Raw genomic sequence first — 27684 nt, 5'->3', positions numbered from 1 at the left:
TTTCTCTTCTGCACGAATGTTCGTCGCGCACGTTGAGTTCTTCTCCTTTCGATCTTCAAGGATAAGCGACTGTTACGGGCTGTTGAAAATATTATTGGAGGAACGGTGTTAATGAAACCCGTTCATTTTCAGTGCTGGTTTTTGCATTCGATGATACGAAGGAGATATGAGTCATTAAGTGAGCAGCGAGCTTTTTGTTTGGAGTTTTTTGAATATGATTTGACGTGAGAAGTTAAAGGTGAAGGAATGAAATATGCGTAGAAAGGATATTGACATTTTAATGTCTTCTTTAACCCCTTGACCTATAATATAGCGTTAGACTCGTGACGAACATTTTCAATTGAATTTTAGGCATTTCAGTGTTGTTAATTGATTTTAAATGTAAATTTAGTATTACGTTTCTAGTATCAATCGTTGACACTTGGAGTAAACGTAGATATAGAATGGGTATTAAAGTTTGTTGTGTTTTTAATGAATTATTAACGATACAGTGTTTACGTAAATTACGCAGATAGGAGCTCCCCAGGTATCGATCAAACAGCCGAGGAAAACGAAACGTAGCCGGTTCAGTGAAACACGTTCCAGCAATTGCTGTTGAGGGTTCAAGATGGAGAATTCGCGAAAAGAAGTGATCAAGAGAGTAGTGGTAGAGTGCAGGGCGCGAGATGTCCATGCTACCAGGGATTTAGCTTCGTTTCTGGCGAGTACTTTGCGTATGAACATAGAATTTTGATTTAATTTAAACAATCATTAACATCCTGCGCAGGTTACCCTATTTCAACTGAATCCTGAACACGAAATCAAAGCTGATGACGAAGAGCACAATGAGCGGATCGTCGAAGCGATCGTGAAGAAAATATCGGATCAAGAGAGCACAAGTTTGACGATACTGAAAAGTCAATTGTACTACGCGAAACATTATCGAGACAGAGGTAAAGAAGTACTTCAAAGTTCCATGGACATCTTCACTGCAACCATTTACAGAATCTTTCTACAGATGAAACAGTCAGACGCCACAGATTGCGTCTACACCAGAAAACCGGTCCAATGGTGGCGGAAATCTGTGAGACGGAGAGGCTGACCAATAAACAAGACTCCGAAAGGTTGTACCAGAAGATGTTGGTGGTCATCACGGTTCTCAGCGGTCTAGGCAATCCTACGGTGCCCTCGGTGCTCCGGTACGAAGTTGAGTGCTGAATCGCGCATGCTGAAATAACAATGCTCCTTGTTCTATTTAGAGAGGTCTCGGTAGCGCTTCAGAGTGTCTTCCAGCCGTCCGAGCTAGAAGCGTACGTGAAAATGTCGAAACGCGAGAAGGAGGAGCAATTGATGGAGCTGATGTGCATAGTCGCCGGGATACGTTTGTTCAACAGGGATTGCCAGCGGGGCGGAGAAGGCATCGACGATCGTGAGTCCTTGTTTCACTTCGAGAATCAGAGAAACTATATGTTAATGTGTTTTCAGTGCCAGTTATTCTGCAAGAAGCCGTAAAGAAGAGCCACGATTCCGTCGTGGACTTGCTGGAGCGGCTGATGTTGAAGATTTACAGGTTCACCGCAGCCGTGGAGAAAACGATTTGCTACTGGGAGGTGTTGCCGTTCGGCGTTTTCACCGTAGAGAATCTGCACTGGCTGATCGGGATGCTGGCTGCCTGCCGGCAGCAAGAAATCTACGTCAGGTTGTTCAGTTTGCGCCGAGTCTGACAGGGTTTTGACAACGGCATCGAGAACCTAGCTGTTTTCATTGCAGGAAAGTGTTAAGCGACGTGGAACGCTGCGAGAAGGAGCTACAATCTCTCATGGAACGTCTTCAGGGTCGTCTGTTCAAGATCCACGACACCGTAAGATACAGGACCGCCATCCCCACCGTCCAAGTATACGTGAGTATACGTGCGTTTCATATTTCGTTCCCCTCGAGGGAATCCGTTTTCACGCACGCGAGATCTCGCATTCTCCGACTTTTCCAGCCGCAATTCATCGACCTAGCCGACATATGGATGGGTCTCCAGGACGAGGTGATTATATTGAGCAGTATCAACAACTTTCTATGGGAACTGCAGAACCTGAATACGAGGGTAATTACCGAACGCAATAACACGCGATAGGTAGCGAGAGATGAACGTTGATTGCTCGCCCGCAGACGGTCAACGTGTTCAACGAGGCGGTGCTCAACGACATGCTAACCAAGGGCAGCGTCCCGACGGATGCGGAGAGATTGGAACAGTCAATGGGCGAATTGATAAGTAATAAAACAGTGTTACGACGACGAGACCGCGCCGGCTAAAAACGTTGCGCGTGCTGCTCCACTGACTGACATCATGATCCCTGTTCACAGCCGAGTGCGGCAAGTGCGCCCTTTATTACCCAGACACCACCAAGGACTTCGAGAACATAAATCTCGAGGTGAGATTAACACGCGACGGGGTGAAATCAATGTTTGCTGAGAGCCACGCCGGAGTACGTGGCTGAACCTGATATCCACCCTAGGTTAATTAATTCGCTCCGTCATAGTTTCTAGGATTTTGCGCGTGGACGTTCGCCCTCGTGCAGGGAGCGCTGATCCCGGGAAATCCGAATAACGGAGTCGCTAAGTGGAAAGGAAAATATTATGTGTTCAGCTCGAGAAAGGCGGCCAGGCAGTTCGGAGAGGATCCGGACAGGTAGCTTTGAACCAGGTAGAACTAATTGTGCGAGGGCTGTTGTTAAGTTTCGTCGTTGATAGGTACATTTACGGGGCGCTCGACTTCATACGGCATCATCCGGAGTACGTGTACTTGTTCCAAGTGTTCGACGACGTTCAAGCGCTGAAAGCAGAGAAGCTGTAAGTATTCCGATGCGAGACATGTGGCAATTGATTTTAATACTGCAATCGATACAAGGGTATCGGACAAGGGAGCCCAACTGAAGATGTGCCAGACGCAAACCGTTCAAACGGACACCCACATTCTTCCTCCTACTATCGATAAGGATTATTCTTCGAATATTTGGGATTTACGGAGAAGAGCACTGAACTTGGTAATTGTATAAGAGAAAATAATAGAAAATGATACACTGTAAAATACTTGAGTCCTGTTTTACTTCAGGCAACTGTGAGTCGATGCGTCACACGCAGCACGCAAACGGATAAGTCCAACTTCCGATACGGCGTATACGTTCAAGCTGCTCCACCTCGAAACAAAGAAGTGCAAACTAGGAGAGACAACTACACGAACACGAAGAAACTACTGACATACACCTTTGGTTTACGGGGCAGACGTGATGACGATCAACATATTCTTTCCTTCTTGGAAGACGAACTCGAGCATTTGTGAAGATTTCATTGAAACGGTTTTCAGAATCATACGGCGAGGAATAAATGTACAAAGGACAATATTAAAAAAAATGAAAGCAATATCTTTTAATGATGTTCTCAAATACATTCACGGAATATCAGGGCACAAACCGCACATCCTTTCCTTAAAAAAAAACAAACATGTTATTATAATTTGTCATTCCGTGTACACGCGTCTTGTTTTTACCCATACTCCGCGTAGTCTTTTTCTTTTCTTATTATCCTCATATTTTATCATCGAATGTTTGTAATGGATTTCATCCTCGTGGCTCTCTTCGTCAAGTTAGGCCAGCGTTCGTATTAATTTAAATTCAAAATACACGAATGTTTTATTTTTTGTTTCCATACACATCGAGGCTTGGGGGTGGCTTCCGCGATCAGGATCAATTCCGTACCTCGCACCGTGAACCTATCCTTATTCTCTACAGTTTCAACGTTGCGCAATTACTGCACATACTGTGACTTTTTTTTTTAATATGCATACATCGTACCTTCACTGAATACATCACTTTACCATTACATCTTAAAAGTTAGGTCAATTTTTTTACACCAAGAAACCTATAATTACGACAATAATTAGTAATTACACGATAATACAATTAAATTTCGCTTAGTAATAATTTCAGTGTATAATGTAGCTATTATACAGAAGAGGTACAGAATATTGATTTTTTCGCATCGTATTTCTCTTTATTTTTACCGCACTTTTTTTCTAATTTTATTCTCTCTCGTTGGTTGACAAAATCACTTGCCCCTTTTTTTCTCTCTGTTACAAATCCGTTACCGAAATATACCTAGAATTCATGTGAAAACGAAACGAATGAGAACATTGTGTGATTCGTCTGGCGGCAGTTCAGGGTTTAATCGAAATTTAGGTAAAGTAGAACGCAAAATGTAATGCAGTCTTCTAGAAATATTCGTAACTGAGTAAGTGCCTTCCAATCATTTCTTCGAAAGAGTGTCACATGATAAAAACAAAGATATCAACATAAAAATAATTCCGAGCATATTTGTTGCTTCGATTTCACTGCCGCAGTAGCACACCGTGTTTTCATGCTTGGCGGGAATGAGTGGTTCACGAGAACCACCGGACAAACGATAAAACATTAATCCTGAATATAGACTTAAAACCAGCTTACTGACTATCGGCCATTTGAATGTTTTCCACATTACGCGCGCGCGCGAAATCATTCAACCGTCCATGGTACCGCTTCTTCCCTTTCGTATTGTTCTGGCGTTACTTCGAATTTACACGAATTCGTACTCGTGGGTCATCATGTGCATTACGCATCATACCATGGCTACCTTCAGCAATGTTGTGTGGTGCCCGTGCTTTTAATAATGCCCATAACTTAAGACGCTACATCGCGAACATTCCACGAGAGGAAGCAACTACCATGGACAACAAGAGTGCATCGGAACGGTGTAAACATGGCTAAAGTCTTAAGTCGCAGTATGTCGTGTGTGTTTGTATGTATATGTATTTATGTATGTTTCGTGTGAGAAAGATGGAAAGATGCACTTTGCATCCTGGAATATGTTATACAGAGTTTATAACCTGTCGGAGATTGTGGCTCAGGGATGATTTAATCTACAAAGTGATTTTTGAGGTATTTCATCATACCGAAAGTTCTGAAACGTTTTACTCCAATTACTGTCAACAGTTCATCGTCGCAGATGGCGAACTGCTTATTCTTAGGATCCTGTAAAACATTATTCATTGTTAAATGAAACATGACACATCGAATGCAAACACATCCTGTAATAGAGACTGATACTTACATAAAGGTCTCTTTCTTTAATGATGCTCCAGATCTTCTTCACGACTTCGTGTCGAGCCATCTGCTCCGCACCAACGACAGCAGCAAGCTCGGGAGAGAGTGTGATAGCACGAGTGTAACCACCTTTACCAGCACCGCCACCCTTCTTCCCACCACCACCTCCTTGAGCTTTCTTATTTTTGCCCCAATCTTCATCACTGTCGCTGTCGCTACCCTTCTTCTTGCCTTTTTTGCCAGGCTTACCTGTTACAAAAATAATCAGTTGTGAAAACAGTAATCTCATTTTAATCAATCCTCTGATCAACACCTAAAAATGCGCCTCATATATACCTTTCTTAGGTGTAGCCTTTGGTTTCTTTGGACTGTATTCCTCATCACTTGCATCGTCGTCGCTAGCGCTTTCTTCGTCGTCAGATGATCCCTTTTTACGCTTGCTTATGGGTTTTTTCGCGGGACTTCTTTTGGCTGGCTTCTTCTCTTCCTCCTCTTCTTCTTCTTCTGATCCTTCCTCCTCCTCCTCTCCATCTTCAGATTCTTCACTGGCAGTCTTCTTCTTTTTCTTTGCTCCATCATGCTTTTCTTTTAAACACTCCATGACTAGACTATCTACTTCCTTCTTCCTATAAACATTTAATAAATTTCAATTAAAACAGTCTTAATAATCATAGGAAAAACTGAATAACAAAGAAAATGTCGAAGGAGGAACGAGGTGGTAACCATTAAATTCAGTTCCACGCAGAGATCCTTCTTTTTATCTAGGACACAGTCAAACTCACTCCTGAATTATCAGAAAATTGCACGAGTGCCTGCTACTGCATCCATGCCATGTCCACATTTCTATGTTAAAAATTAAATAATTTACAACAATTATTACCTTTCTGTAAGATCTATGTCCAGTTTTCCCTCAATCTGTAGCCTGACCTTTTTCGCAGACATTGCAGTGAGGTCGGCATCCTTAAGGATGGCTGTAAAATGTAAAGTTGAACTTGTTTATAAATAACATTGAGTTACTTTTATGTATTCTACTGTTGATTATTGTAAAACCAAACCATGCATGTGTTTTTAAGAATATCGAAACATGAAATACACGTTCAAGGAAAATATTTCAGTGATAATCAATCAATTCGCTAATTATAATACGACAAATAAAAAGTGGAGATATAACCACACAGGAAAAATCTAGGGTAATGTGGTTTCCCGCGTTAGGCGGCTAGTAAATACTGGACACAAATGGCTGCCGTTATTCGAAGCCGGTTACTGATTATTCGGGCATGGAGCAGAAAAAGAATTTCTGAAAGTAAGGTTTCCAAGGAGAATTTAACGCGTAAATCGTGCTTATGAAATTGCGTACTCCACATCGGCCGATCGATCGTGATGCATCCACTCATCAAAAGTCAGAAAATTGATTAAAGTCCGTGGCGTAAAATGGCCAAACACCAACGGATTTGGATTTTCGAGATTGTTTTTAATTCGTCGGATGATTCGCAGAGAACAATGGAATCGACGAGAAAACCCACGAGAATCCACATTCTGTATCGCAGTGACGAAGGGCCTACATGACGGCGGGAAAATACGCGTGCCAACGAACATTTGCAGTAATGAAGTTTGCTGTGGTCTCGAGTGTAACGAACGCGTTAAATCGGAGGGACGAAGCTATATTTGGAACGGTGAAATAGAAAAATAAAACGGAAATCCGTGGAAATATCGGAGAAAATGAGGCCACGGTCCATCCTAAGATTGGTTTTCACGGCGCAAATGTCGTAGAACAGAAGAGAAAGAGACGAGATACGAAGCATGGGATGGCTTCTGGCGCGCGCCACCACAGCCAGTCGCGTCATGCAACGTACACTATAGGAAAGGACAAGGAAAGCTATCGGTTCTCCGAAAACCGAAAGAAAATCGACAATTTTCGTAGGCGTCGAATAATTTTCTTTAAAAATTAGGGACAGATTACACGAAACCGTTTCGCAATACAATGTCCCGATGAACCTGTACGTAGGTGGAAATACGAGTATCGTATCACGGTTGTAATGGCCGGCGTGGGGCACGCCACTTCGTCGCATACGTGCGCGCTAAAGTCGTAGCATCGCAAGAGCAAAGAGCCTGATTTCCTACGTATTCCTACTCGCGAATGTACCACGAATTTACGGCACATGCAATAACTGCTTTAGTTTTCTAATAATCGAAGGCCAGAGTCCGGTAAATCGAAGGATATTTCCACTTACCGGTGATCTCCTTGCGAAGTTCTTCGTTCGAGATATCAGCCATGGTCGTACTTCTCGCTGTGCGTTCTGCTGCTAACTGAACCTATGCCGGCTGCGGACTCCTGTGTAGCGTCCGTTGGTACAGTCACACCAAATAGTGAGTCGATATGCGGACCGTTGCTGAAACGTCGAAAACAGATATCTCGTAAACGGTACACTGAAAACGAATACTATATACACCAAATCGTGTTAGTTTTTTCTAAACTACAAGTTTCTCATGACGCCCCACCCGTAATTCTGCGATCGAACGACTCTATTTCGACATTCCGCCAATACGTTCGCGGAAGCGTTTTGATCGTACGTGTACCACAAGCGACCGCTCGTGGCTGCCGGTGGCGTCTACGGTACAGTCGACTCATTTACTTAGTCTCGTTTCTTCCAGAAAATATTTTTTCAATAATCCATAACGTCGTTCCACGACGTTTAAGGAGGATATAATATACACCAAATCGGGTCAGTTTTTTTTTCTCTACAAGTTTCTCATGACGCCCCTTGCGCAATATTGCGATTTAACGGATCGAAATGTAATTTCCCGCAATCCTTCCAATGATTTTATCACGATGGACTGTACAAAGCGACCACTCCGGGATTCGTAGCGTCGGGCATATAGTCTCATCATATGACAATCAGTATACATTTTACAGATATGACAAAAAAAAAAATATCGGTTTATCAAATATTGGTAAAAATTTTAGCTGCGTTGCGTGTAGCATGTAATATGTACATGACATTGCTATTGTGACCAGCAGTATTTGTACTGCCTTATTTTTTCTGTATCATTTACATCATCAAGTTCATTATCTTTGTCTATAACAATTGCACTGTTCTGTTTACGAAATGTGAAATTTCATACGGCATGGAATGGAGTCTCTGGTGCTTTCTTAGGTACTCGAACGTATTCCAACTATATGTGGCAAACACGTTCTTATCATATCTAAAAATTGATACATTCATGTATAATTGTATCCAATCAGTGCGATATTTTAATAGGCTGCAACTGTCGAAGCGACCACTCGGTTTCTTCCTCGCTTCAGTGGTACAGTAACGCTCAACACGTTCGAAAGGATACCTGCGAGAAATGATCTTTGAAAATTCATAACTTTTTAACCGTACCTCGTAGGCAAATATTATATTCACAAAATCGTGTTAGTTTTTCACGAAGAAAATATTTCTCAGGAAGCGCCTGCCCCGATTTTATCGTCTAACATATCCAGCTAGCGTTCTGGTTGTATCTGACGTGAATACTTTTGGCGCTGCTTGTATCCAATCTGGCAGGTTCATTACAAGACAAATTTCTCCTTAAAATTCCATATAAGTTTATCTTGGCAAGTTCACTAAAATATTTAAACAAATTTTTCAAGGCGATCCACGCATTTATTTTCTTTTATTTCAACCTCGAAAATATATTTACTGATGACACGTCGGAACATAATGCCGCCACGGGTGTTTGAACGCTTCAAAATGGCGATTTCATTTTTCGCGGATTCACGTCGTGTCATGCTAGAACATACACGATTATTTTCATTATCATACCCTAACCAACAATTTCTCCCCCGGACATCACACGATCATAATTTTATTTACGCATTACGCGGAAGCAAACGCGAATATCGTAGCTAAATGGGCAATATTGTTAACTTTCGCGGAACAGAAATTATTTTCCCTCTAAATTTTTGTCACTTCCGGTGCATTGACATGTATACCACTTCCATCGTCAAATTATTCATCATCCAGCTACCACGGATCGCCAAAAATTTCAAAACGAATTATACAAGTTTTTTTTAACGACATACCGAACAATTTGTTGTTTATTTGTAATGTATGCAAGGGAGGTTACACTTGTCCAGTTATCTCGGAAATATTGATATTTCTAGACGACAATTGGGTTAGTCCCGCCATCTACCGGCGAGGGTACAAACTTTTACGTCATCGGCACAGACTGAAGATACGTATCTACAAACGTTGCATTGTAATTATTTTCATTAATCAGATAGTCGTAGAAAATTCTTCGATAAATTATATATCAACAGTTTTTAATTTAATAATTGAAATCTTAACAAATCAAATTGAAGTACAATATACTTCTGTTCGTACATGGTTAATGTATTACCATAGTGGCTATTATGCAAATTATAATTTATATTAAACGAACTATTTAATATCATGTCTGATTTCAATGATGGACTTTATTCAAATGAAGAATTGTTCCTGGCAACGAGCATTTAATTTATAAACTTGACAATTGATTCAAATGCGGTAGATCACCACACAAAACGATAAGGTTTCGCCATCTTCTATGAAATACGCAAACTTTGTTGTTTAAACAGTTTATACATTTTGTTATGGATGGCGCCACAGTCACCCGCGTGAACTCCCACGTCGATAACATTTGTCTACTGGTTTCAGCGTTTTGCCACGGATGGCGCCAGCAGTCAAAAGGTGCAGATTTTTTGAAGCAGATAATTCTTGCCGCTATGTGCCCTGTATGCTATGCAGAGAACGGCAAGAATCATTCGTTATAGAGGAATGATTATATATTATATTGAAAATGAAATATGAAAAATATTACACTTATAATGAAAAGGAAATTTTCAACGGCAAATAATCGATGTTTACTTTCTTGAGCTTAAGGATAACGTAACAGAGAGTTATTTCTATCTTATACAATGTATGGAAGAAGTCCTTGATTCGAAAATGAGAGAAATCAGGAAAGAAAACCCCGATTAAAGAGGAGATAAATGAAACTAAAGAACAATTACTCGACATATTTTATACAGTGTCGCAGCCATTAGCCTAGCACCATCCTCGATACGAATTACTTTATCGGCGATGCTGCTAGTTTCCAGGTCCACCACGTGGAGGTTGCTGCGAGGGACCCTGGGAGGTGGGTGGAAATTCAATTCCACCGACCTCCCGTTCTAATCCTAAATCTTATCTTTAACGCATTTATATCTATCGTTCTTAAAATTATAATGATCCCTCGGCGAAACGATGAAGTATCCCACGGCGGATGATCGATGTATTCTTTCGCACGCTTAATTCTAACTTAGATTAGCCTTAACAAATAGCTTGAACTATAATTTAGTCGCAGAATGCCGAGCAATTATCACTTGCATACATGGCAAAGTGAATCGGAGTAAGGAGAGACAAGCGAAACGAGTGAATTAAAATAATGATTAATTACTCGGCACGTTTTATACTTGTATGCTTGTATCGGAAATACAATCATACTTCTAACTTAATTTAGACTTATGAAACTGTACATCATTCGCGAATATGTCGAGCAATTATTGGGACAAGAAGCAAAGGGGGCGAATCAAGAAAGAAGTTCTTGATTCGAAAATGAGAAATCAGAGAAGAAGTCTCTGATTAAAATAGGCAAAATCACGGTGCCGCGAAGCAAACCGTGGTCAGGACAGGCAGAACTACAGTGCCGAGTTCCGATGATCCCTCATCTAATCAATCAGAGGATGATCTCGGCCGGCGCCAGCGTTCCCCCATTTCTCCCCAACACTCTGCCCTAAAGGGCGCGAGCGTATTACGAAGGAGAGGATCTCCGTGACAATTATGGCTTCGATGGGCTCGGGACTATATATAAAATTTCCGTACCCACAGACTCGTACCGGTAACATGGTACCGGTCCTGAGTCCACCATCATGACCTTTCGATTCGATCACATCGACTTACGACACTGCAGCGCTGACTGGCCTGAACACGGCCGATTCCCTTGCATACATGGCTAAGTGAATCGGAATAAATGGAAAAACGGGCAGAATAAGAGAATGACTCTAAAGAATAACTACTCGACATATTTTATACAGTGTCGCAGCCAATTAGCCTAGCAGCATCCTCGATAGCCACCACTATCGGCGATGCTGCTAGTTACCAGGTCCACCGCGTGGAGGTTGCTGCGAGGGACCCTGGGAGGTGGGTGGAGAATTAAATTCCACCGACCTCCCGTTCTAAGTCTAAATCTTATCTCTAACGCACTTATGTCTATCGCATTTAATATTCTAATAATCCCTCGGCGGATGATCGACGTCTTCTTTCCCATGCTTAATACTAACTTAGCTTAGATTTATACAATTGCGTATCGGTGGCATATATGTCGAGCAATTATCGGGCCAAAAGCAAAGGGAGAGAATCGAGGAGGAAGTCCTCGATTCGACAATTAAAGAAATCAGAGAAGAAGTCCCTGATTAAAAAGAAGGGTGACGCGAGCAAACCGCGAGCAACCCAGGCAGAACTACAGTGTTGAGGTCCGATGCTTCCTCATCTCCAGGACAGAGGATGATCTCCACCGGCGCCAACGTTCACCCATTGCTGGGATCTCCGTGACGATTCTGGCTTTGATGGGCACAGGACAACTAGCATCCCTCCCCACGGGGTACAAACCGGACCCCACCATCATAACCCTTTGAATCGGTCGCATCGAGTTACAACACTGTAGCGCTGACTGACCTGACACGCGGCCGATTCACTTGCGTGCATGGCTAAGTGAACCGGAGTAAAACGAGAAACAGGCGAATGCGAATGAATCTAAAGAATAACTACTCGACATATTTAACAAAATTTCGCAGCCATTGGCCTAGCAGCATCCTCGATAGGAACTACTCTATCGGCGATGCTGCTAGTTTCCAGGTCTACCGCGTGGAGGTTGCTGCGAGGGACCCTGGGAGGTGGGTGGAGAATTAAATTCCACCGACCTCCCGTTCTAAGTCTAAATCTTATCTCTAACGCACTTATGTCTATCGCATTTAATATTCTAATAATCCCTCGGCGGATGATCGACGTCTTCTTTCCCATGCTTAATACTAACTTAGCTTAGATTTATACAATTGCGTATCGGTGGCATATATGTCGAGCAATTATCGGGCCAAAAGCAAAGGGAGAGAATCGAGGAGGAAGTCCTCGATTCGACAATTAGAGAAATCAGAGAAGAAGTCCCTGATTAAAAAGAAGGGTGCGCGAGCAAACCGCGAGCAAGACAGGCAGAACTACAGTGTTGAGGTCCGATGCTTCCTCATCTCCAGGACAGAGGATGATCTCCACCGGCGCCAACGTTCACCCATTGCTGGGATCTCCGTGACGATTCTGGCTTTGATGGGCACAGGACAACTAGCATCCCTCCCCACGGGGTACAAACCGGACCCCACCATCATAACCCTTTGAATCGGTCACATCGAGTTACAACACTGCAGCGCTGACTGACCTGACACGCGGCCGATTCACTTGCATGCATGGCTAAGTGAACCGGAGTAAAACGAGAAACAGGCGAAAGCGAATGAATCTAAAGAATAACTACTCGACATATTTAGACAATTTTGCAGCCATTGGCCTAGCAGCATCCTCGATAGGAGCTACTCTATCGACGATGCTGCTAGTTTCCAGGTCTACCACGTGGAGGTTGCTGCGAGGAGACCCTGAGAGGTGGATGGACATTCAATTCCATCGACCTCCCTTTCTACATCGAAATCTTATGTGTACCGCACTTATTGTTAACGCGCTTATATTTAACGCTCTTATATTTAACGCGCTTATATTTAACGCACTTATTCCTATCGCAGTTAATACTATACTAATCCCTCGGCGGCTGTCTTCTTTCTTGAGTCTATTCTGAAATGGAACATTAAATAAAAATTGTATTCGCAATAAGTTAATAATGTGTCAATGTTAAAATGTTAAAAGTGTATATGTAGTAACATATCTTGTCGCCTGCAACAGAAACGATTAAAGTATAAGAAGATAAAAAGAAAAAGAACTTTCGACCGAGTGTATTCTTCGAACGGCAGAGTTGCATGTTAAATTGTTGCTTCTACCTACTACCTCCAGAGAATGTCATCGTCCAGTCCTCTCAATCCTCTCTGCAACAGAAACTCTCTTATTCGATTAGTAGATGAATATAATTTAAGAAAAGGAACCTAAGAAGAGGGATACAAGTTTTCCTTACCATTGTATTTATAATATTCCCTGAAACAGAAACTCAAAGGATTAAATAAATTAAATGAAAATAAAAATTAAAATGTTTACCACTTTTCCCATAGAATGCCACCTTGCAACCCTCTGAAATTCCTCTGAAACAGAAACGCACATGATTAAATAGTAAATTTTGTTCAACTACATGAAGCTGAATAGAAGGAGGGATGTTTAAAAAATGGGACTGTCCACTCTGAATATTATATGTGCTATAAAAGTCGCGAGAGTGGACCATTTCTTTCGAAACACTAATTTTCGGAATTTACAAATCTTTGAATAATAAACGCGAGAGGTGCATTACTGTTCGCCACGCTGATTAATAAAATATGCAAAGATCTCAATAAGAAACGCGAAAAGTATGATTAATTGCAACGCTACTTTACAAATCTCACAATACAATAAAAACGCAAGGGTTTCAGTATCCATCGAAACTCTAATTTATTTAATTTAAAATGAATAACTCGCGTGCACCAGTTGCATTACACGCAACACTACATTTCGGAATACGGGGCAACCATGTTGGCTGCGGGATATAGTGTGCAGCTATTTTAGCTGCGAAGAACCACCGTTCGCAGTAATGCAAACTGCTCTGTGGTTCTTATGGTTCCGGTATATGTTTGAGCATTTAATATAACGCAACTCTAAGGCAACGCGAAGATGCATTGTCGCGACACTAAGAAAAACGCGATCGATCGATATCGCGACGCTACTTTAATCAATGAAAATTATATCTAATAAAGTCCGTCCTCTCAAACGCGTTTATTCAATTAATCGCAACGCTACAACAAAATCAAGAGAACTGCGTATTAGCTAACACAATTGAGCTTTATATTTAACAGTATTAAAATCAAACGCGATCAGTGTTTGTCATACGCAAAGCTATCTTTACAGCAATTTCAAAAAACAGGTATAAAAATCAATTTTAGTCGAAATCGCGATTATATCATTCGCAATTCTAATCCAAACCGTAATATTTAATTCGCAACGCTAATTAAAAATCGCGAAATGCCCATTGCTGAACGTTGGGGCGACTATGTCCAGCCCGATTCAACTACAACTACTTCTACTACTCCCACCACCATTTTTACTGAAGCTAAAATGAGTGCAGTGACAAAGTAGTAACATAAAATGACGCTCCATCTCCATGCTAAGATGGAGCGCCATTAATAGTTGCCCTCTTGAGCGACATTTTGTCGGGGCCTCTTCGGCATACGCCTCTTCGTTTCTTCGGCAGCCCGCCATTTCTGAAACCCTGAGATTGCTCGATAGCGAAAGGCCAATGACTCGGGACCAGTCATTCACCTTTCGACAGTGCAATCGAGCAATTTCGAACGTTTCGCCTAATCGCGCCTGATACCGATCGCGACCGCGGTGTCTATGTGGAACTTGAAAAGTCGAGATCAAAGTTGACCAGCAAACGGCATGCTCCGTTTTGCTGTCAACTTTGAACCAATTTTTCAAGTTCCCCCGGTAACTGACCATCGTGCAGAAACGAAGGCCAGCACCGGCCCCTACCTACTTAAATCTAACATTCATTCCAGAGAGTATGCTACCTGCCTACCTATAGCTATATTTAAAAAAGGGGTAAAAGACTCATTCTCACAAACACACATCATTCCACGATTGTCTCTGATGCACCTGAGTGCGAAAGAACCTAACGTCTAGAGAGAACGTCCCGGGACGTTCGCTAACAACCACATTCATACTCTAGTTTATCAATTCCTGAAATCGACTGGCAATGGCTAACGATCTTTGAGACAATATTTTACTTAGCACGAACAGTTCATTGAAATTGATATAATTCTACTGTACTTTATGTCATTTGGTAACGTATGGAATAATCTGTTAATATTTGCACTCTACTGAGGAAGGAAATAAGGTAAAGTGTGTATATATTCCACAAATAATTTATTTATTTCATTTACAGTAACTGGAATATATACGTATAAAGAGGATTTATGGTATTATAAAGGCCGATGCATTTCCACTTCCTAACCACACACACACAAGTGGAAAATACGTCGGGTATGATACGTTAACCATTGCCAATCGCGCACATGTTTAAATAATAACAATTTCATCATGCCCATTGCTCTCACTCTCCCAAGTAGCACCTGGGCACGTGAGAGAGATCGAGCAACGAACATGGAAACAATATCCTGAAAATCCTAGCTATAAAATCATGTTAATTTCTGATTTTTCTAACGGACTAATGTTATTTGGTTCTCAATAGTAACTGTAATTGACTCAATATTAAGAATTTTACTCTCTAACTTTAGAAATGAAGAGTGTACTAGTGTACAACTACTGTAATATTCAATAAAACAATAAGAGAAATTGAAATGTAATAGAAAATGAGACTCTAAGTGAAATTGCAATAAGAATGAATCTATTTGAAATACTTAATAAATTTTCTGAAATCCTCAGGTGATCCCTTTGTCGAAGCAACAGTTTTTAATATCAAAAAATGTTTTACAAGTAGTTGCTTCGATTCAGAGACCTACCCGTCGCGAAATGTTTTCTTGTACGATATTTACTGTGATATTCCAGCGATTAAATTAACTTTAACGCGAATAATCATCATTTCAATCGACTGTATCTTAGTCGAACTGCAGGAATCGAAAATTAGACTGAACTTATTGATACAATTAATGCACCACTAAGTTCTCAGTCATATTATCTTAATATTCCATATTAAAGATTATGTTATCCGATAAAAAGTCAAAGCATTATTGCTAATATTTGCAGTTAACGTTAAACGCGGCGTACAAGAAAACCCTATCCTATCTAAGAAATAAACCATAAAATGTTACTACTCTCGGGTATGCCTCTCGAGGCATATCCGAGGTCACTGCACTCACAAAATCAAAAACTACTAAAATGGTACCACCAGTCACCGGTGTCGTTACGGACCATTCGTCCTACGACATGATCGGTGACTGGAGTTAAAGAGAAAAAGCATGCGACTCACCGATCGCTGTTCGCAATCGGTACGTAGCTTAGGAGGAGCCCAGGGACCATTGGTATCCATCAGTACTGGCCACCATGGATCTGCATTGCTCTCTACTGATCGGTGGTAGTCAGTACTGGTCCCCAGTGCTCTGGAGTGAAGGTAGGAGTAGACCACTGATGTCCAGGGTAGCCCAGGGTAGCCCAGGGTAGCCCAAGGTAGGCCAAGGTAGGCCAAGGTAGGCCAAGGTAGGCCAAGGTAGGCCAAGGTAGCCCAAGGTAGCCCAAGGTAGGCCAAGGTAGGCCAAGGTAGGCCAAGGTAGGCCAAGGTAGGCCAAGGTAGGCCAAGGTAGGCCAAGGTAGGCCAAGGTAGGCCAAGGTAGGCCAAGGTAGGCCAGGGTAGCCCATGGTAGCCCAAGGTAGCCCAAGGTAGCCCAAGGTAGGCCAGGGTAGCCCAGGGTAGGCCAGGGTAGGCCAGGGTAGGCCAGGGTAGGCCAGGGTAGGCCAGGGTAGGCCAGGAGGTCTGGTCCTCCCAGTCCGGGAGTCCCCGGCGAACTGAGCTCTCGGCTGTCGAGACCGTCCTTATAAAGTCGAAGTCCCCACCTTAGTCCCGACCTCGATGTCAACACTACAAACAACTCCTTGTTTAACCGTTTGCACTCGATGATATTATGGGAACCTTGATTTCTTTTATTAACACATTGCGCGCCGGCCCCGCGATAAAACAGGATTTTTTATCTATCGTTTATTTGCTAATTCTACGAGCCCAAAAGGGTTATATTCTATTTGAAATCTTCACCGCGACTCTGACACAGTTTTTGTAAAGCAAGAGATTGGTACAAAGTTCTTTTTGCGAGATTATCCATCTTATAGTAGTAATATATAACAAATATTAATAAATGTAAAGTAGTTTAAATAGTAATCGACGGACTAATGTGACGGAAACTGAATTCAATATTCACTGAAATCGATGGCCTCTATTGCAATTTATTTGCGATTTAATTTGTAATATTTAATTTAATGTATAATAAGATTTATGTTCGCGAATCAATGGAAATTATTTTTATCATATTATATTGCCTAAAAGCTATTTCCATCGTTCAAATATCCCCGCTGTATGTATTTGTCGTTGCCAAGTTGTGTAAAACACTCCACAGTGCTAAAGATGTTTCAGTAGTATAGCTCTACCGTAGCGCCAACAGCTGCTATTCAATTTAATCGCTTCTATCTTGCTGTCTCTTTCCTTCGAAGCATTCGAAGCTCGACACATCTACAGAGACATTTACGAATTAGTTAATATTACTCAAAATGTTCTTCTAATACATAAAAAAATCCTTTTAATAAACATATACCTTCGCAGGAGAACGTAAGGAACTCTTTGTTGCTAACAAGCTCATTATTAAAAGAGTCCATGGAATATAAGAACCTGAATATGGATCCATTACGACTAATTCTGCAAAGATTACCCATCCAAGTGTCTCGAGAATTGTTGCAAAGATCCAGGGAAAAAAGAAGGTGAAAGTTATTCCGTTTCAAAGGGATATCCATCAGAGCAAGCCCAGTAACTGTCTGAAAGAGAAAACCGTTGAAGTGAGATTGACTTTGTGGTAAGAGTTGTTTGGACCACATCCCAAAAGGTCCTGGCCAGATCCTTGCACTTGTTGGATCATTACGTAACTAATTGCGTAAGATGTATTTACTATAGGCCTCTCAGGTTAGTTCCATCGGACTTAGGTTTAAAAGTAAATGCACAGGGGCAAAAAGGGCTCTTCCATTCACAATGCACGAGCCGCCCAGACTTTGGGCGCATGGTCATTATTGGCGCACGCCGAGTCCCGAGCGTCGTGAATGGGAGAGTCCCCTTGCCTATCTGCTCTTTGCAACCAAACGCCGATGGAGCTAACGTAAGGGGCGGAGTGTAACTAACACAGCAGTAAATACAGGATTCCGTATATAGAATTGAGACCGCCGAAGCAATGGAAGCAACCCTTTAACTGTCGAGAAGAAATTTGACCATAAAACGTTCTCAAGCCGATCAACAGAGAATTGAATTTCGTCAAAGTCCTTCGGATGGTTCAGCAGGTCTATTCGCAGCTAGCATTAAAAACAAAAGAGAATCAACTTTCCGAAAAAGTCCAGGCGAATGCTTCTCAGATGGGACACAATGTTTCAACAGAAGGTGTTGGCAGACGTTCCAGACTTGAGCAGCTGAAGGTGCATCCCAATGTATATTGAAATTACGAATAATTTCGAGTAACTGAACATGTGCCATGGTAACATTAATTTTTAAGAGTTCTCTGAAAATCGCAACTATGTAATCAATGAGTTAAAAGTAAGATGTAACTGCGGAATAAAGTAAAAAGATATTTCGATAGGAACGGTTCATTTAACTTACAAAATCGGTGCGTTAAAATAGTGGCGCCATCTGTTGAAAAGGGCTGAAACGTTAACAATGAAATAACATCGTGATACATACACGAAATCGGCATAAACATTCTTCTGACAAGATTTTCTTCTATTCTTCCTCGATAATAAAGTATAATTTCCTATCTGGTACTTCGAAATATCGATATGTTAGTACACTAGCCAGAGAACGGTCAGCTACAGAGCTACACAAACCTGCAAAATGAAAAGTGTATGTCAAGTGTCAAAAGACTGATGCTAGATCTACAACTTTACAAAGAAACAGAATTCAAGTATGACCGCTAATACCTCATTTCAAAATATTTAATGTTATGAGAATGAATCCTAAATCCACAATCCTTGACTCGGTACGGTCCTTCACGGAAGACCATTGTATCGAAGATAATAGGGATTAGCCGGGTCCAACCACTCGAGGTTGTTATTGCGGTCAAAACACGATTCTATAGACGCACTATGATAGACGTAGTAAGCGAAATTATATTAAAGAAAACCAAATTCCTAACTAGGACCAAGTTTGATCTACTTACCCTCTTTTCCTAACCTAATTATCGGAATGCTACCGATCGTAATATACGCTGTCCTCTTGTTTGAGATGAAAGGCTAGATACAGAGAAACATCCATCGACGATCCATGTCATTTTCCTTGAATTTAACTATAAATAACGCAAAGTATCCTATGTCAGATGATGGAAATCCTTTCTTTGGCCTACACCTAATTGAAGAAGACAATGCCTGGATGCATGATCGCTGTTTTCTTTCTTCAGCTTAGAGGTTACGTCTGCGGTTGCAAGTTTGATTAGTAGTACCCATGTTTGTCTCTAGAGGAGATACAGGATAAATAGGAGGATTACCCCTCTAAAGAAATTAGGTGGTACTTTGTTACCACTTGTCGAGATGATCGATTGTCAACCATCGATACATGAATGGCTTTAGATGGCCTAGAATGTTCTAGAAGCTTTTAATCCCTTCGCCCTAATTAGATCTCCGTATTGAATTTAATGAAAAATTGTTGTCAGTTTTTTGCAATAAAACAATTCTAAATGTTTAACATAAACAAATTATTTAACGATAAAGTACAATCTTGAAGAAATTAAAAATGAGTTATTTATTAGGCAATGACGTCACAAATCGCGATTTTGGAGCATGCGCAGAAGCCTGGGCCTTTCCCCCACTCCAACGATTTGAGCGGTTCGCGGTTCAACCAGCGTCATTCCTTTTCGGAAAAGTGAACGGGGTGGACGTGTTTCGAGCTTGCTGAAAGTAATTATACATTTTCATACTTAAAATTTTGTGCGGCGTGTGTCGGGAATTCTCTTTCTACTGTTTTATTTCTGTGTTTCGATCGTCGTTTGTTAACTTTTAGATTGCTTTCTTCTTTCTTAAATACTTTTTTCTTATATATGTTGAATTATATCATATTTTGTTCGCGAAATTCGGGAATTAGTAATTGCGTAGAAGAATAGTGGCCATTATGGCGTGCATCATTGCAAATTTTCCGATTTGCTTCAATACAATACGGTTACATAATTCGATTTCGGTGTTAATATGTAAATTTTTGAATCGAATTTTACTTGATAAATTCGGGTGCTAATATTATTTTCCAAAAATTTATTCGATTTATCCTTTGGCGTCTATCGGTTATTCTCTCTTGCTGTTTTATTTCAGTTTTTCAATCGTCGTTTGTTAAAATTTACATTACTTTTTATCCGTTTCAACACTTTTTCTTGCATATATTTGATTATATCATATATTCTTCGCGAAATTCGAGATTTAGTAACTGCGTAGAATAACGGCCAATATGGCGTGATCGGTTCAAATTTTCCGATTTGCCTCAATTTACAATTTAGTCAAACAATTCGATTTCGGTGTTAATTAAGTGAATTCTTGAATCGAATTTAACTTCGTAGTGATTTTAGTACGAGCATCATTATTATTCCAATAGAATTAATATAATTTATGCTGTTTTGTCTGTTTCAGAAATCTGATCGACGCTCATGGCGAATGCGAAGCTGTTACGTAACGACGCCATTAGATGCCTGAGGAAGGAAGCTTGATTGACACGTATCACATTTGGGTGACATTTGTTTATTTATTTATTTATCCATTCGTTTCTTTAGCTTTTTCCAATTTATTCAGATATTGAAATTAAACGTGTTTGTGCTTCATTGTATTTCGGTCGCGATATTATCTCTAATTCAATAATTTCAACTTGGAATTCTATATAAACGATTACATTTATAAACAATTTCGGATACAAGCTTTATTATTTAAACTTTTCGAAATTTGATATACTCATCGAAGCGTGGATAAAGGAAATAATATTAAGAATTGCAAATTTGAAAAATATCGAGCAATACTTTCGGGTAATGTTTGCTGCGTAAAAAGACAAGCCCCACCCCTCCCCCGCGACCCCTTACCATCCGTTGCTTCGAGCGTACCTCCCCCCATTATCAGCCCACTTCTAACCGTTTTTTTACAGGCATTTGAGACTACACGGAGTGAAGTCAGTAGAGTCAGTGTTGCTACGTAGATATATTATGTTTTAAATATATAAAGAGCACAGTGGCTCTCAGTAATTTCTCGATTATTTTTACTGGTGTAGGGCATTCGGAAGTAGAGTCAATATTTTTTCGCGATGTATGACAAGTTCTTTCCAGAGCATCGTGGCTCTTAGCTTTTATATCCACCATATTAGATTTACATTTGTTCGCCGGAAATTATTCTCGGTCGCGATAAATACAGTTGTTTTTTTTCTTTTTTTATTTTGATAAATGGAATTGACCGTTGACGCGTAATTAGAGTCAGTGTTCGAGGAAGAGGACAACTTTTGGGTGCTGTTACCGTTTTATTTGGGTAAGTTTCTTTTAATTTCGTTTTAGTAATTACAATTAATTAGTGATTAATAATAATTATCAAATAATTATTCGTATTAACTATTAGTTATCAAGTATTTATTTGTTAATATTGTTTATTGTTTACTGTTCAATTATTTATTTATTATTTATTATTTGCCGGTCAATTATTTATTTATTATTTATTATTTATTTCAAATAAAGAATGAAAATTTATTGCTACCCTTTTTAATTAATTTTAACGAATTTTTCTCTTTTTTGTTCTAGATAACAGCTTATTTTAACGAAGCAGTTGACTGCCGCAGCTCAGGACGGGCATCCGGCGTCGTTGTTGGTGGATCAGTGTAAGTATTCTCTTACATTATGAATAAATGATTCCAGTTTTTGCAAAATTATTATTTATTTTAGATTGAGGCATAAACAGGTTTTTATATTTCTGTGCTTTTTTCATTTTCAGTTTGCTGCTATTGATCCCCTTCGACGTCCATCGGTACTGTGAGTACCCGAAATATGGGAAAAATCTAGATATTTGCATGGCTTCTTTCTTTTTTTTTTTTATTTAATTCTTCTGGTCACTTATGTCGTAGGACGAAAGGTCTAATTGCGACATAGGTGACTGGTTTTGTTATTTTATGTTGTGAGCACAATGATCGCAGGTACGCAAAATGTACCTGTGAGTAGTAACGTTTAGACTTAATTCTTAGATAGGCTAGGAGTTTTCTTGCACATCGTGTTTTTTAAATACTAATTTTTAAATCAAAGGAAGCAGAAGTCTTCCATAATTATTTAAGTAAAAATTGAATAACATTAAAATATCTTTAAATAATTCTTAAATTCAAGTGTCACAAGAAATATCTAAGAATACATTGATACGTTGGTCATATCAATAAATTCAATCTAGTGTTTTTTTCTGTTTTTAGTGATAATATTTGACTAATATTTTTTCCATTAAAGTTCGTTAAATGACATGAATATATTAGAGACAAAGTGCAAGAAGACAATTCGCGACGGGTAGATCCTTGAGTTAAAGCAACAGGTTTGCCTCATTGTATTGTGTCTTACGAAATGAGCTTTGATAAGAGGATCGCCCGAGGGTTTTTAAAGAATTCCATTACTAATCATTTGCACTCGAAAGTTTTTCACTAGAAATCTTCAACGCTTTTTGATGAGATATAAACAATATTTTTTAAACTAATTTATAGAGAAATCATACATAAACTGAGAAACGAAGATATTTTATTTCAATTTCTGATGATACATAAACAATATTTTTGAAACTAATTTATCGAGAAATCATGAATAAACTGAGAAACGAAGATATTTTATTTCAATTTCTGATGATACATAAACAATATTTTTGAAACTAATTTATCGAGAAATCATGCATAAGAACTGAAAAACGAAGATATTTTATTTCAATATTATATATACTGATGCTTTTTACAGAACTCAATGTTAAATATCGAACTTTATGACTTTGCTGTATCAAATTAAATGGTAACTGAGAGTCACCTTGTCGAGTGCAAAGGGTTAAACGAATTCCAGTCCGCTAATAAACTCTAACAAATATTTGGTTTTTAGTTAGGCTTTTCAGGTTGTTCAATCCGTGTTCGTTGCTCAAGTCCTCGCACGTGCCCAGGTGCAACTTGGGAGGGTGAGAGCAATGGGTACGATGAAATTTATTATTAAAAATGTGTGGCGACTGATGATGTTTAGTGTATCGTGCACGACGTAATTTCCACTTTGTGTGTGTGGTTAGGCAGTGGAATTGCGTCGGAATTTTGACAATAGATTTAAATACAATTCAAAGAGAATATCTCTAACAACTTAATTTTATAAATACCATATAGCAACAATTTAAGAATACAATGTACAATATATAAAATACAGTATAATATTAACTTTATGCACAATATATACAATATAGTATAATATTAACTTTATGCACAAATAATGATATCAATAACAGTCAATCATAATATATCTGAATTAAATCAATTCGCAATGGTCACTAGCGTTATCAGTCGATTCCAGGAAATGGTACGTACCCTTAGAGTGTGTTTGTTGATTGACGCTCAGGTGTCGGAGGCGTCCCGGGACGTCTCCCTAGGTGTTAGGCTGATATTGCGCCTGGGTGTATGAATGAGAACCGTGGAGTGATGTGTGTTGGCGAGAATGTCTTTGCATTTTTTTTAAATATAGAGCTAGGTAGGACAGGTAACTTACCTTCTGGTATGTGTGCTTTAATTGTAAGTAGGCAGGGGCCGGGGCTGGCTACCACTTTTTCTCTTCGGGTAGGCCCCCATTTCGCGGTGGTGGTCAGCTACTGGAAAAACTTGTGGAGTTAATTCGAGGCTGGCCCAAACGGAGAATGCCGTTTGCTGCTAGCACCGATTTAAACTCTTCGAGTTTTGGGGTTTCTGTGGGCTAGCTTCCGCGGTCGCGGTCGCGTTCGCGTTTTCGGTGTTAGGGCCTCGAAGCGTTGCGCAACTTGCTCATTGCACGAACAGTGAATGGCAACGACAGGAGTCATTGTCTGTTGACAATCGAGCAAGTGTAGGGTTTCAGATATGTGGCGGACCGCAGAAGAAAAGAAGAGGCTATATGCCGAAGAGGCCCCGACAAATGTCGCTCAAGAGGGCAACTATCAATGACGCTCCATGATGCATGAGATGGGGCGTCATTTTTACGTTACTACTTTGTCATTGCGCTCACTATTGTATTGTCATATTGTTTTTCATTTATTGATTATTTATTACTTATTGTTTACTATTTATTTATTTAATGCTTATTTCACATTTATTGCTATGTATATGTTATATTTTGTTTTTTGTTTCTTTTTCCTTATTTACAGGACTTTTTTATTTGTTTCTCCCAGGTTGGCCTTCTGCTAACTTACTTTTTACCAGGGCAAATCGCGTTTCTAATTAGTGTTGCGGATAAAATGTTTACGGTTTGAGTAATTATATGATTACGGTCTGAATTTTACTTCTGTAAATGAAATAGAGTTAACTTTTTTCAGTGTACATAACATTTGGAGTTTCTGGTTATTACATGCTCGTTTTGTGAATAAAGATGTAATAATAACGCACGTTAATAAAACGAACAGTGAAATGAATATGTTCAAAACATAATGATTGAAACGTATATTTTGTTTATACATTTTTGTCAAATTATTTAAATTCTAAATTCAACATTTCAATGAAGTTAATTGATGTCTCAAGGTTTAAGCTAAATCTAAATTGTTTTTTATCCGCGTTTTAGATTAATTAAGATTAATTATAACTCTATAGAATAGTTCAAACATTTAGTTGGAAATTTTTATGAAATAACTAATGTTTAAATATTCAAGTCCTCACACAATTGTTTTTAATCTATGTTATAGCTTCATTAGGATAGTTCAGAATGTTGTAAAATTCTTCTTTAACTTGAGGTGGTCTGTTAGTCAATGTTCTCTATCAAATAGTTCTGCAAAATCGCACGAGATGTTCTAAATCTCAATGTGAAACTTAATCAAACATAAAATAAAATTAGTGTATGACAGAACCGACTGCAGAATGGGAAATGCAACAGTCAAGCAGCATTCGATTCTCGAGCAATTTTGATCTTGAATCGCGTAACGTATGAATGAAACCAACGCGGAACCAGTACGTTCAATTTAATATAGAGGAGAAAACGTATTGGCTCGTTCTCACAGGCGCATGTTATAGCAGTTAGCGCAATACCACGGTGTACGTTGCTACGTTCAATTACCCCGTTCACACATGTCGCGATTTGCAGTTCCGTCCTGGAACTTGTGTACCGCGCATCGCATGAAAACGGTACCGTTTGCAAAAAGAAGACGTATTAAGTTACGTCACCTGCGACGGTATCGGCACCGAGATTGTCCATCGCAATTAGATGGGCATCGACGTGTCGTGCTATTCGCGGAGTCTACACAATAGAGTCTGGAACGTAGCGGCGTGCATCCTTAGCCATTTGATGGTGTGTGAGCGTTAAATGCACGAGAACCTGCTAATGTGTTTCACGGCATGCACAATTTTTTTCGAAGGTACTGGTTTCTTCGCGACGATATTAAAGTAGAGTCAGTACCACTTATAGTGGAAGATGAAACACGTGGTGGTACCTTGTCGACCTAAAAAAAAAAGACAATGGTGTTGCCACGTTGTCGATTAATTGCTCGGTGAGTTTAATGTGGATTGGGTATTGCGAAACGCATTTTGCTGTTGGACATGGTGAACACTTGACGTTCGTGCAAGTTGTTTGAGAAATTTTGATTGCTGTTTACCATTTAAGGTGAAGTGAATATTACTAACAATGACCTCAATGTTTTTGTAAATGAATGTTGTACTTCATGATGGAATAGTCAGCAGAGGTGTCGTAACGGTTAAACGGTCTCTTGTACAATTGCTTGTATCAAACCGTCGTTCAATATCGCGCAGAATGGATTAAGACTTAATCCCTAAGTTTGTTAAACACGAAATATAATTCATATATGATAATATCGAGCGTACGTCGAGTAAAGCGAGAATTAGAAAAGCAGTCAAATATATTATAGCTGCCATAATAGAAAACAAATGCTGATTGTAGACTGTAGCGATCTAGTAATGTTGTGGTGATAGTTAATTTTCAAACTTCGTCAAATACATAATGAAATTATATATCGTAGAATAGACTGCAGAATGGGAAATGCAGCAGTCAAGAAGCATTCGACTCTCCAGCAATTTTAATCTTGAATCGCGTAACGTATGAATGAAACCAATGCAGAACCAGTATGTTCAATTTAATATAGCGGAGAAAACGTATTGGCTCGTTCTCACAGGCGCATGTTATAGCAGTTAGCGCAATACCACGGTGTACGTTGCTACGTTCAATTACCCCGTTCCCACATGTCGCGATTTGCAGTTCCGTCCTGGAACTTGTGTACCGCGCATCGCATGAAAACGGTACCGTTTGCAAAAAGAAGACGTATTAAGTTACGTCACCTGCGACGGTATCGGCACCGAGATTGTCCATCGCAATTAGATGGGCATCGACGTGTCGTGCTATTCGCGGAGTCTACACAATAGAGTCTGGAACGTAGCGGCGTGCATCCTTAGCCATTTGATGGTGTGTGAGCGTTAAATGCACGAGAACCTGCTAATGTGTTTCACGGCATGCACAATTTTTTTCGAAGGTACTGGTTTCTTCGCGACGATATTAAAGTAGAGTCAGTACCACTTATAGTGGAAGATGAAACACGTGGTGGTACCTTGTCGCCCTAAAAAAAAAAGACAATGGTGTTGCCACGTTGTCGATTAATTGCTCGGTGAGTTTAATGTGGATTGGGTATTGCGAAACGCATTTTGCTGTTGGACATGGTGAACACTTGACGTTCGTGCAAGTTGTTTGAGAAATTTTGATTGCTGTTTACCATTTAAGGTGAAGTGAATATTACTAACAATGACCTCAATGTTTTCGTAAATGAATGTTGTACTTCATGATGGAATAGTCAGCAGAGGTGTCGTAACGGTGAAACGGTCTCTTGTACAATTGCTTGTATCAAACCGTCGTTCAATATCGCGCAGAATGGATTAAGACTTAATCCCTAAGTTTGTTAAACACGAAATATAATTCATATATGATAATATCGAGCGTACGTCGAGTAAAGCGAGAATTAGAAAAGCAGTCAAATATATTATAGCTGCCATAATAGAAAACAAATGCTGATTGTAGACTGTAGCGATCTAGTAATGTTGTGGTGATAGTTAATTTTCAAACTTCGTCAAATACATAATGAAATTATATATCGTAGAATAGACTGCAGAATGAGGAATGCAACAGTCAAGAAGCATTCGCCTCTCCAGCAATTTTGGTCTTGAATCGCGTAACGTATGATTGCAACCAATGTGGAACCAGTACGTTCAATTTAATATAGCGGAGAAAACGTATTGGCTCGTTCTCACAGGCGCATGTTATAGCAGTTAGCGCAATACCACGGTGTACGTTGCTACGTTCAATTACCCCGTTCCCACATGTCGCGATTTGCAGTTCCGTCCTGGAACTTGTGTACCGCGCATCGCATGAAAACGGTACCGTTTGCAAAAAGAAGACGTATTAAGTTACGTC

The 27684-nt window shown here is 39.9% G+C and overlaps 2 protein-coding genes across 2 annotated transcripts; one reads left to right on the top strand and one right to left on the bottom strand.

Moving 5' to 3' along the window:
• Window positions 1-363: 363 nt before the first annotated feature.
• LOC116431620 (cilia- and flagella-associated protein 206) lies at window positions 364-3381 on the top strand. Its single transcript, XM_076373080.1, has 14 exons — window positions 364-447; window positions 512-700; window positions 767-932; window positions 998-1178; window positions 1239-1408; window positions 1465-1678; window positions 1750-1879; window positions 1967-2074; window positions 2140-2242; window positions 2335-2402; window positions 2511-2659; window positions 2722-2820; window positions 2879-3014; window positions 3083-3381. The coding sequence occupies exons 2-14, from the start codon at window positions 608-610 to the stop codon at window positions 3308-3310; spliced, it is 1845 nt and encodes a 614-aa protein (XP_076229195.1). The 5' UTR covers window positions 364-447; window positions 512-607; the 3' UTR covers window positions 3311-3381.
• Window positions 3372-7503, bottom strand: Non2 (upstream activation factor subunit spp27 homolog Non2). Its single transcript, XM_031987175.2, has 5 exons — window positions 7337-7503; window positions 5986-6076; window positions 5442-5731; window positions 5113-5354; window positions 3372-5033 (listed from the first exon to the last, which is right to left on the bottom strand). Exons 1-5 carry the CDS (start codon window positions 7377-7379, stop codon window positions 4917-4919), a joined length of 783 nt encoding a protein of 260 aa, XP_031843035.1. The 5' UTR covers window positions 7380-7503; the 3' UTR covers window positions 3372-4916.
• Between the last annotated feature and the right edge of the window lie 20181 nt (window positions 7504-27684).

The sequence above is a fragment of the Nomia melanderi genome, chromosome 13, assembly GCF_051020985.1.
Source record: "Nomia melanderi isolate GNS246 chromosome 13, iyNomMela1, whole genome shotgun sequence".
In the NCBI taxonomy this organism is placed as follows: domain Eukaryota; kingdom Metazoa; phylum Arthropoda; class Insecta; order Hymenoptera; family Halictidae; genus Nomia; species Nomia melanderi.
Note: the sequence above shows the minus strand (reverse complement) of the source record. Positions and strands in the feature narration are given on the sequence as shown.